Genomic DNA, 11,455 nt, shown 5'->3' on the forward strand with positions numbered 1-11,455 from the left:
CTCATCTTTAAACCTCCACGCTGTGAGCACCATCATTTCCTTATCCTTTATGTTTTGCTTGCTTGCCCTTCTTAGGAAAAAGGAAGGTTGATGAGACTGGATTTAAAAAGGCAGGTAATTGGCCGGGCAAGGTAGCTCATGCCTGTAATCCTAGCACTTTGGGAGGCCGAGGCGGGCGGATTGCCTGAGCTCAGGAGTTTGATACCAGCCTGGGCAACAGTGGTGAAACCAGGTATCTACTAAAATACAAAAAATTAGCCGGGCATGGTGGTGTGCACCTATATTCCCAGCTACTCAGGAGAATCGCCTGAACCCAGGAGGCAGAGGTTGCAGTGAGCTGAGCTCGCGCCACTGCACTCCAGCCTGGGAAACAGAGCGAGATTCTGTCTCCCAAAAAAAAAAGAGAGAAAAAAAAAAAAGCAGGTAATTTTTTTTTTGTTTTAAAAATTGATACATATTTGTATTTATTAAGTCTGAAAAGTACACGGTAAAATTTTTTCTTTTTTTTTGAGACGGAGTCTCGCTATTCGCCCAGGCTGGAGTGTAGTGGCATGATCTCGGCTCACTGTAAGCTCCACTTCCCGGGTTCACGCCATTCTCCTGCCTCAGCCTCCCGAGTAGCGGGGACTACAGGTGCCCGCCACCAGGCCCGGCTAATTTTTTGTATTTTTAGTAGAGACGGGGTTTCACCGTGTTAGCCAGGATGGTCTCGATCTCCTGACCTTGTGATCCACCCGCCTCGGCCTCCCAAAGTGCTGGGATTACAGGCGTGAGCCACTGCGCCCGGCCTGTACACAGTAAAATATTAACCATGGTCTTTCTCAGAGTTTTCTCCTTTATACTTTTTCTGTGTTTTCTACATGCACTACGTTCATAATCAGAGAAGATAAAGCTATTTTTAAAAAAGAATAGGCCGGGTACGGTGGCTCACACCTATAATCCCAGCACTTTGGGAGGCTGAGGTGGGTGGATCATTGAGGTTAGGAGTTTGAGACCACCCTGGCCAACATGGTGAAACCCCATCTCTACAAAAAAACACAAAAATTAGCAGGGCATGGCGGCGTGCACCTGTAGTCCCAGCTATTAGAGAGGCCGAGGCCCAAGAATTGCTTGGACCTGGGAGGCAGAGGTTGCAGTGAGCCAAGATTGCGCTACCACACTCCGGCCTGTGTGACAGAGCGAGACTCTGTCTCAAAAAATAAATAAATAATTTAAAGAAATAAAATAAAAATAAAAAGAATATAGGTACTCACTTAAATCTGCTGGATTTGTCTATACACACAGAAATACACACACGTGTATATATGTATACATATATTTTAAATTGTAAGATAACATGTACAATATGCAGCTGCTGAGGACATGTGTGGGTGGGGAAGGAGGGGCACATATGGAAGAGGGGTGCATGTGCTGAAAGGTGATGTGTGGAGGCTGAAGCCCAGCGGGGTGCAGATGCTGCAGTGCGGTAGCCTGATGAAGTGGGCACTGTGAAGTGTGTCCGTGTACATATTTTAACATTATAACATAAAATGTACCATTTTAGCCATTTTAAAGTGTACAGTTCCATGGCATTAAATACATTCACACTGTGGGTCATTATCCACAGAACTCTTTTCATCTTGCAAAACTGACTCACTGTACCCGTTAAACAATAACTCCCCATTCCCCCTCCCCAGCTCCAGTAACCACCATTCTGCATTCTGTCTCTATGAATCTGACTACTCTAAATACCGCATGAGAATGGAATCTCTTACATATTTTTGAAATCTGGTTATCTTCAGATTGCATAGACTTTTCTCAGAGACAAAATTTGGAAGTGGACAAAACAGTATTTCCCATTTTGTCTTTCACATTGCTATTATCGTCTTTCTGTGTCACACGGCATCTGGAGCCAAGGTAGTGCTCACCTGTGTAGGTGTGATGTGGCTGATATCTTCAGATGCTAGCTGCTTCAGAAGAGTGGTCTTGCCAGCATTATCCAAGCCCAGGAGAAGTATTCTCACCTCCTGGTCTGGTGCACTTTTCAACTTGCGCAAAATTGAGAGCAAGCCCTTGAACAACCACAAAGGAGACAGATTACTCTGGAAGCACAGCACTGACTTTGATATTACTGGATATCAGAATAACTTCTCCTTGAAAAAAGTTCTTGGTTATAGAGAGCTTATGTTATTATTTTTCACTCTAATACCACTTATTCCATTTGCTTCCTCTTTCCAAGTTTTGGTAGAAGTGCTATAGTAAATTCAGCAACTTAATAAGTAGCATGGCTTATTTCTGCTCCTTCTATCAATCTAGCTTAGCAGTCACCCCAAATCTCCTTGGAGTGTGAACTCTACCCCATCTGTGTTCCTAAAGCCCCTTATATACACTTAGAACAGAACACACATCATATCAAACTAGGTAACTGATGTTTGTATTTTTCTCCTTTACTAAAGTTTCTTGTGGTAAGAGCTACAATGGCTGGCATTTATTAAACAGGCACTAGATAACACTTATGGAATTAAATAGAATGACACACCCAAGTTAACACAAGATTTTAAGGTGTTATACAAAAATATATAAAAAGGCTATATAAAATTACAGTTGGGCTCTCTGTTAACGATTTTATCTATTTCATCATTTCGTATTGCATGCCTGTATCAAAACATCTTGTGCACCCTACAAATAGGTAACACCATGGACCCACAAAAATTAAATGGAAAAAATTTTTAAAAAAGATTTTATCGCCAGGCGCGGTGGCTAACGTCTGCAATCCCAGCACTTTGGGAGGCTGAGGTGGGCGGATCACGAGGTCAGGAGATTGAGACCATCTTGGCTAACATGGTGAAACCCCGTCTCTACTAAAAATATAAAAAATTAGTCAGGCTTGGTGGCAAGTGCCTTGTAGTCCCAGCTACCTGAAAGGCTGAGGCAGGAGAATCGCTTGAACCTGGGAGGCAGAGGTTGCAGTGAGTTGAGATAGCGCCACTGCACTCCAGCCTGAGCAACAGAGCAAGACTCCGTCTCGGGAAAAAAAAAAAAAAAAAGATTTTATCTATTTCAGCTAAAATGTTAGCTGAAGTAGATAAATGCTCTACTTCATTAAAAATGTTCTACTATCATCTTTCACAAGACCCTACAGGATAGGTGCATGCTATAGATTACCTGTGTTTTTTAAGATTAAAAATTTGGTACAACAGAGAAGTTAGGAAATCATAAAAGACATCCATGAAACCAAAAAAACAAAACAAAACCAAAATTAACTAAGGATTTTTTTTACTGTTAATCTAATATTTCTGTTTCTTGTTTTCATTTATTATTATTTTTAGACAGAGTCTCCCTCTGTCGCCCAGGCTGGAGCGCAGTGGCGCTATCTCGGCTCACTGCAAGCTCCGCCTCCCAGGTTCACGCCATTTTCCTGCCTCAGCCTCCCGCCTCATGTGTCTCTTTTAAAGAAATAACTAAAAATACTTTTTTTTTTTCAGGCAGAGACTTTCTACACACTAATTACATTTTAAATTAAAGAACTGAGAGAAAAACAAGTCCAGGCACAGTGGTTCACACCTGTAATACCAGTGCCTCTGTCTTTTTTTTTTTTTGGAGACGGAGTCTCCCTGTCTCCAGGCCGGAGTGCAGTGGCGCGATCTCCGCTCACTGCAAGCTCCGCCTCCTGTGTTCACGCCATTCTCCTGCCTCAGCCTCCCAAGTAGCTGGGACCACAGGCGCCCACCATCACGCCCGGCTACTTTTTTGTGTTTTTGGTAGAGATGGGGTTTCACCATGTTAGCCAGGATAGTCTCGGTCTCCTGACCTTGTGATCCGCCCGCCTCGGCCTCCCAAAGTGCTAGGATTATAGGCGTGAGACACTGCACCCGGCCTGGATAATTTTTATATTTTTAGTAGAGATGGGGTTTCGCCATGTTAGCCAGGCTGGTCTCGAACTCCTGGCCTCCAATGATACGCCCACCTTGGCCTCCCAAAGTGCAATAGGCATGAGCCACCTCTCCTGGCCATTATTCATTATTTTTTTATGGATAGAAATATAAAGCATGTTGCTGGGCGTGGTGGCTCACGCATGTAATCCCAGCACTTTGGAAGGCCAAAGCAGGAGGGCTACTTGAGCCCAGGAGTTCAAGACCAGCCCTGGCAACATAGTGAGACCCTGTCCCTACAAAAAATAAAAAACAAATAAGCTAGGCATGGTAGCGCATGCCTGTGGTCCCAGGTACTCAGGAAGCTGAGGTGAGAGAATTGCTTGAGCCTGGGAGGTCAAGGTTGCAGTGAGCTGTATTTTGCACTCCACTCTGGGTAACAGAGTGAGACACTGTCTCAAAAAAAAACAAACAAACAAACAAACAAAAAAAACTATGTTGATTTTTAGTTAAGAACCTAAGAACATCTTTACAGGAAAGTTATTTGTTCTGTGCTATAGCTGATAATTTTGTTCTAACGATACATGGCTAGAACAAGAGTCAAAGAATCCCAGAGTGTAAAGGGCATATAATTTAATCTCCCAGCCCAAGAAGAAATTCCTTCAAACTGAGTCTTAGAATTATGTAAAACGGTTATATTTGTTACTCACATTGTACCAGGCAATAATTCAAACCAGTTTGTTCACTAAGATCAAACGATACTTCTGAGAAATAATTCTCAACAATTGCATCTTTGGACAATCATATGCAAATACGCATAATTATTAAGAATTCCTTTCTGCCTCAGAGACTCTTTGTTTACCACTTTAGTACTGTATTTGTACTGACTTGCTAAGGACCACATTAACCTCTCTATGCCTCAATTTTTTCCAGCAGTAAAATGGAAGGTTTAGTCTAAGCTAGACAAATTCTGTGCCAAAAGATTTGGGGGCGAGAGATTGAATAGATTTGAAACAAACAAAAGTCTGGCTTTTTAAAAGGCCAGACTTTTTTTCCTTTTTCTTTTTTTTGGGGGGACAGGGTCTTCCTCTGTCGCCTAGGCTGGATTGTAGCGGTGTGAACACGGCTCACTGCAGCTTCGACTTCCTGGGCTCAAGCGATCCTCCCACCTCAGCCTCTCCAGTAGCTGGGACTACTGGCTCACACCACCCCGCCCCGCTAAGTTTGTATTTTTTGTAGAGATGGGGTTTTACCATGTTGCCCAGGCTGGTCTGAAACTCCTAAACTCAAGCGATCTACCCAAAGGCAAGACTTTTTTTGCTGTTTTTATCTCATCTGGTCTTGAATATTTTGACAGCATTCCTTCTTAAAACTATATTTATAAGAAGTCTCCCTGGTTTCTATTAGCTATATTGCAGTCACTCATTTATAATATCACCTTTCAGAAAAGTAAAAATTAAAATTCTGAGATCCTTAGGGGACTGGTGACATAAAAAGGTTAAGAAGAGGAAAACTCATTTTACTATTAATCCTGAGTTCCTGATTGTAAGTGAAAAGAAGGGGTCTCATTACCTCTTAAAATAAATTCTAAAACATCTGGAATTTATCAAATTAGTACATTAAATGACATATAGGCAAAGTTCTTCTCATGCATTTTCTGCTTAGTGCAGAAATTATGAAGGAAGATCTGTTTCCTATTTTTAAAAAAAAATTTTTTTTTGGCTGTGTGTGGTGGCTCACACCTGTAATCCCAGCACTTTGGGAGGCCGAGGCAGGTGGATCACCTGAGGTCAGGAGTTCAAGACCAGCCTGGCCAACATGGTGAAATCCTGTATCTACTAAAAATACAAAATTAGCCAGATGTGGTGACACATGCCTGTAACCCCAGCTACTTGGGAAGCTGAAGCAGGAGAATTGCTTAAACCTGGGAGGTAGAGGTTGCAGTGAGCCAAGATTGTGTCTCTGCACTCCAGCCTGGGCAACAAAAGCAAAACTCCATCTCAAAACAAAAACAAAAAACAAAACCATATATACATATATATGTATGTTGGTTTTGTTTGTTTGGTTTTTTGAGAAAAGGTCTCACTCCTGATGCCTAGGCTGGAGTACAGTGGCGAAATCATGATTCACTACAGCTTCAACCTCCCAGACTCAGGTGATCCTCTCACCTCAGCCTTCGGAGTAGCTGGGACTATAGATGTGTGCAACCACACCCAGCTAATTTTTTGTATTTTTAGTAGAGATAGGGTTTCACTATGTTGCCCAAGCTAGTCTCAAACTCCTGGCTTTAGGCAATCTGCTCATGACGGCCTCCCAAAGTGCTGGAATTACAAGAGTGAGCCACTGCGCCCGGCCTATAAAATATTTTCAAAGTTTAAAATTAATGTTTTAGGTTTTTCCTCATGTGTCTCTTTTAAAGAAATCACTAAAAATGCTGTTTTTGTTTTTTTTTTTCAGGCAGAGGCTTTCTACACACTAATTACATTTGAAATTAAAGAATTAAGAGAAAAACAAGGCCAGGCACAGTGGTTCACATCCATAATACTAGTGCTTTGGGAGGCCGAGGCAGGAGGATAGCTCAAGGCCAGGAATTCAAGATCAGCCTGGGCAACAAACACTAGACACATATCCCTACCAAAAAAAAAAAAAAATTATCCAGGTGTGGTGGTATGCCCCTGTGGTTCCAGCTACTCAGGAGGCTGAGACAGAAGGATGGCTTGAGCCTAAGAGTTTGAGGCTCCAGTGAACTATGGTCGGGCCACTGCAGTATGGGCTGGGTGACAGTGCAAGACTCTGTCTCAAAAAAAAAAAAAAAAGAAGAGAGAAACGTAACGTTTATTCACCTTAAAAGGAGAGGAGCAAAGCACAGATAAGAAAGAAAAAGAAATCATTCTAACTATAAGGGTGAGCACAGTGGCTCACGCCTGTAATCCTAGCATTTTTGGAGGTCGAGGCAGGCGGATCATTTGAGGCCAGGAGTTTGAGACCAACCTGGCCAACATGGTGAAACCCCACCTCTACTAAAAATACAAAACATTGGCTGGGCATGGTGGCGGGCACCTATATTCCCAGCTACTTGGGAGGCTGAGGCTGAGATCACGCCAGTGTACTCCAGCCTGGGCCACAGAGCTAGACTGTCTCAAAAAAAAAAAAAAAAAAAAATTCCAACTATAGATAAACTTTATTAACCTAATAGTGTAGAATACAGTGCTTCTGCATTTCTAATGAGTAACTTTCCTTATTGGGAAATAATAACTTCAGATGCTTCACCTTTAAGTGAAATTACAGAGAAATGGAAAGTTCAGCTAATGTTTTCTTCCAGCAAAACAATAAATGGCATTTCAAGCATGGTATAGGGAAGACAAGTACAAATATAATACAGCATCATATTAATCCAACTACTGAGGACAGGGGATCACAGGATTATCAGGGTTTGCTAAATAGGGAAGAGGATATTTATAGAGATCAGGGTTCTGCCTGAAAGGTACAAAGTAAGCTGATTTAAGAGGCTGGGTGAAAGAGACCAGAATAAGTCTATTCTGTGCATCTATATTTATATGCCCATATTTTATTTTAACTGTCAAATGAAGGGAGACAGCGATTAGAAGTTAAATTTATTATGGGGCTGAGTTTTGCAGTATAAATACAATGAAATTAATTTTTAAAGTGCATTTTTTGGCCAAAATATCCATTCACGCAATTATCATTAAACACCCATAATGTGCCCCAAGTACAACAGTGAGCAAAACAGGCATGATGTCTATGTAGGATTTATATTCCTGTGACATTAAATAAAGCGATTTAAGAAACATGAACTTCAGTTAAAAGTATATTGTGTGTTACCAGCATGTGTGTATATAAGTTATCTGCACCCTGGTGGGCAGAAGTGGTTTGACTCAACCACAAAACATTTAAACAAACTTTTCTACAGTCAAATCATGAATAGATGTGCTATGGACTACAGACGTTTTATCTGCCTTGAAATCAGCTTAAACTATTGGCAGAGGCATGGTGCACTGACCTAAAACAATACAAACTAGGTCATTCAAAGAAACCAGAGTGGTGGAGGGGGAAGGAATGTGTTGGTATATGGAAAATATATGTGGTTGTGAGGAGCAGCTAAAATGTAAATTCTGAAATTACGAAGCCAACCGTCAAGTACATACAGTCCCCATAACTAACTTGAATATAACTGACTTCTGTTTGTTTTTACGTCTTTCAACTAAACTCCTATCAGCTTAAAGCTCAAAATTGAGAACTTCATCCAAACTGTGTCTTCTTTCTCATCACCCTCTCCTAAATAAATACAAACAATGTTTCCTGAGGAAAAAAGTCTGGGCATCTCCTCAGGAAGAGTGGGTTCCCACTTCACCAGAGTGCTAATGAAACAATTATGGGCTTTTACACAGACTTGTATTCAGCTTCTGTGTGTGTCTGTGTGTGTGTATATACACACACATATATATATCTATATATATCTGTGTATCTATATGTGTATATGTGTGTGTGTGTATATATATATAAAAAACACTGAACACAGTTTCAACTAGAAAATAGGAACAGGCTGGGTGCGGTGGCTCACGCCTATAATCCTAGCACTTTGGGAGGCCAAGGCAGGCAGATAATGAGGTCAGGAGATCAAGACCATCCTGGCTAACACGATGAAACCCTGTCTCTACTAAAAAAAAAAAGAAAAACAAAAAGAAAATTAGCCGGGCGTGGTGGGGGCGCTTGTAGTCCCAGCTGCTGTGGATGCTGAGGCAGGAGAATGGCGGGAACCCGGGAGGTGGAGCTTGTAGTAAGCCAAGATCGCACTACTGTACTCCAGCTTGGGTGACAGAGTAAGACTCCGTCTCAAAGAAAAAAAAAGAAAATAGGAACAATACTTATTGTTATATCTTGTATCTCTTATATCTCAAGAGATGATGCCATGAGGATGAAATAAGGTCATGTATGTAAAGCATGACACATAGCAGCCACTCAAAACACTACCCCCATGTTTTTTGTTTTTTAAATAATTTTTCACTGGCCATTTTCTAACTAGAAAACATAAATAACTGTTGGGAACAATCTTCAAATGTTGAACATGCTTGAGAACGACCACAAGCTCCATATATGTAGAAAGTGCTCCATAAATACTGAACGAAGGAGTCATATGTTAAATAATAGTGGATAGTTATATGCTAAAATTACTGTCATTTTAGTAATTCATCAAGAACCTGGCATTGTAAAGCAGGCATAAAATAGCTGACTAAATGCTCAGAGAAACCCATATTTGGGTTTTTGCCACAGTTACCCAAATTTGAAAAAAAATATGTATTTGTCACAGCTGACGTTTGAAATAAAAACCAAAAAATCCTTGGGGTTCACTTTTCAGTTGTACAGTTAACCCTGGGGGCTCATGGGATACCAGATGAGACACACTTAAGTCACACCACTGACTAAATTGTGTTTCACTTCAAGTTTTAAGAATAGCTCACACTTTTGGAGATAGAAAAAAAATGTATTTGGGAAACCAGATAAAGAATCCAGAATAATTTGTCCTAATTTCTTATTGTTCATCTTAGGAAAAAGGAAAAAAGAAAAACAAAATCTGTTTTCATCATTGATCACAACAGTTGTATACAACAGTGTTGTATATACACTGTCAATTTGTTGTATAAAGTGCCAATTTGCACCTGGAAACATGGGCAGTGGTTAATTTACTGTGGTCTCTAATTATAAATTAAACAATCATGGAATTACACAGTCCACTTAATTGATAAACAAACTGGGAAAAGTTAGCTAACTCTCATGCACTTCTCATCTATAATGACGAATCTTAACTCTGTTGGTTCGGCATGCCCTTTTCATTTCAATTCTAACTATTTTCTGGGTAAATATTTATGTTTGTACTCATTTGTTGAGAAAAACTTAGCCTTTAAACGGACAGCTCACGTATAAATGATTAAGAAAAAGAAACAGTTGTAAAAATCTGTTTAGCCTGAGGTTAAGAAAAAAAAACTGCAAGTGTAGCAAGTGTGAAATGTGATTGGCAACTTCAAATAACCCTACTTCTTTAACAATCTGACAATGTAAAATCAATTGAGATTTTTTTCCTATCTAAAGCAACTCACTGGATAATCTGACCAAACATACATCTATTTCTTTTTCTTCCTGGGCATCTAGCTGTTTTTTTATTTTTTATTTTTTACTTCTTAAATTGACAGAAATGGCTCAACATTTCTAAAAGTGAAGAAAGGAGCTAGGAAGAGAGGTGGAGCACTAACTATAAGTTTGATGACAGGCTCTTTGCAGCCAACTAACCTGCTTTAAGTGGTTCAAAATCAATTTTTCTTTGATAGCTCTAAAATTACTCAATTCCATTTTAACTCCCTCCAACTAACTGTACAGACATCAACAAGAAACAGAGTGTCAACGGTCATATCTGTCACAATCATAATTTAGAATTTGGGAAAGCTTTAATTAGGGCTGACAGAGAAAAGGCTTGCCCCAGATTGAAGCTCGATCTCCATTTCTAACATCTTGTTCTTTTCAGTTTGGAGACCCCAAGCTAGGATTAAGATCTTTTGGTCCTGGTGTGGTCACATGCAAGAGGAGACTGCAAAAGGTTTCGAAGGAAATTCCAGAGACCGGGCAGCTAATATGCTTCCATCAACATGGATTAAGTATTGAATGAAAAATCGGTCATCACCAACAACCAGGTCTTGCACAACTCTCAGCAAATAACTAAATAATTCGGGACTGAGGAAGCGCACCCGCCACGCAGACACCAAGACGACGTAAAATCCACCAGGCATCCCTTCCAAGCGGCTCCCCTTTGTGTCCTGGGACTTACTCCCCTACCCCCCGGGGCCCAGACAGCGCGAGAAGGAGGAGGGCTAGGCTACCATCTCCCCTGCTACCGCCAGGGCGACCTCAGAGCCAGCGGGGCCGGCCTTCTCTCCGCTTCTGGCCGGGCTCCAGACGAACCCCACTTTACTGCAGCGCCGGGAGACCGATTGCCCGGGAAGTCTAAGCCTGCGAGCGAAAGCTGCTCTCTGCACCTCCTGGGATCCGCCCTCACCCCTGTCCCCAGAGTAATGATGGAGCCTGAGCTCCGCACCCTGCCAGCCGCGCACTCTGCCAGCCCCTTCCCCAAGCCTCGGACCCGCCGCAAGCCCCGCCTTCCTCTCCAGGCCCAGGCCTCCCTCCAGGGCCCACCCTTGGGGCTCCCCGCCGACCCCCGAAATCAGTGCAGAACCCAGATAGCAGGCTGAGCGACGTCCCATTCCCTCCTTGGCTTTAAGCGCAGTGCTCCGCCCTGGGCCTGGGGACGGGAGGGGGGTAACTGGCCGGCTCCAAGGGGGCCCAGGTCCCCATACTCACCATCCTCCCGCCGAGTCCCTCCTCCTCCTCCTCCTCCTCCTCCTCCTGCCTCCCCCGTTACCAAGGGCAACTGCTGCGGCGCCGCCCCCGACGTCCCTCGCACGCACAGCGGAGGAGTGGAGCAGCAGTACGGGGCGGGGTGCAGCGCCGCTTTCTCCAGAGTGCGCAAGCGCGCCAAGGCGCCCGCCCTCGCAGAGGGCGGGCTACGGGAGCTGCAGAGGCGGCCGCCGGCTAGC

The 11,455-nt window shown here is 42.6% G+C and overlaps 1 protein-coding gene across 3 annotated transcripts in view; it reads right to left on the reverse strand.

The window, feature by feature from the left end:
- ARL3 (ARF like GTPase 3) overlaps positions 1-11,335 on the reverse strand; it is a 44,539-nt gene extending 33,204 nt beyond the window's left edge. The window contains exons 1-2 of one of the 3 annotated variants that reach the window (XM_038009507.2): positions 11,220-11,335; positions 1,908-2,051 (exon numbers count right to left, since the gene is read on the reverse strand). In XM_038009507.2, coding sequence (XP_037865435.1) covers positions 1,908-2,051; positions 11,220-11,222 — 147 coding nt within the window. In that variant the 5' untranslated portion in view covers positions 11,223-11,335. Of the gene's footprint in view, positions 1-1,907; positions 2,052-10,609; positions 10,667-10,741; positions 11,138-11,219 lie in introns of those variants that run through there. The other 2 variants (XM_007964527.3, XM_073019302.1) reach the window with 2 other exon arrangements.
- Positions 11,336-11,455: the final 120 nt, after the last annotated feature.

The sequence above is a fragment of the Chlorocebus sabaeus genome, chromosome 9, assembly GCF_047675955.1.
Source record: "Chlorocebus sabaeus isolate Y175 chromosome 9, mChlSab1.0.hap1, whole genome shotgun sequence".
NCBI classification, from domain to species: Eukaryota; Metazoa; Chordata; class Mammalia; order Primates; family Cercopithecidae; genus Chlorocebus; species Chlorocebus sabaeus.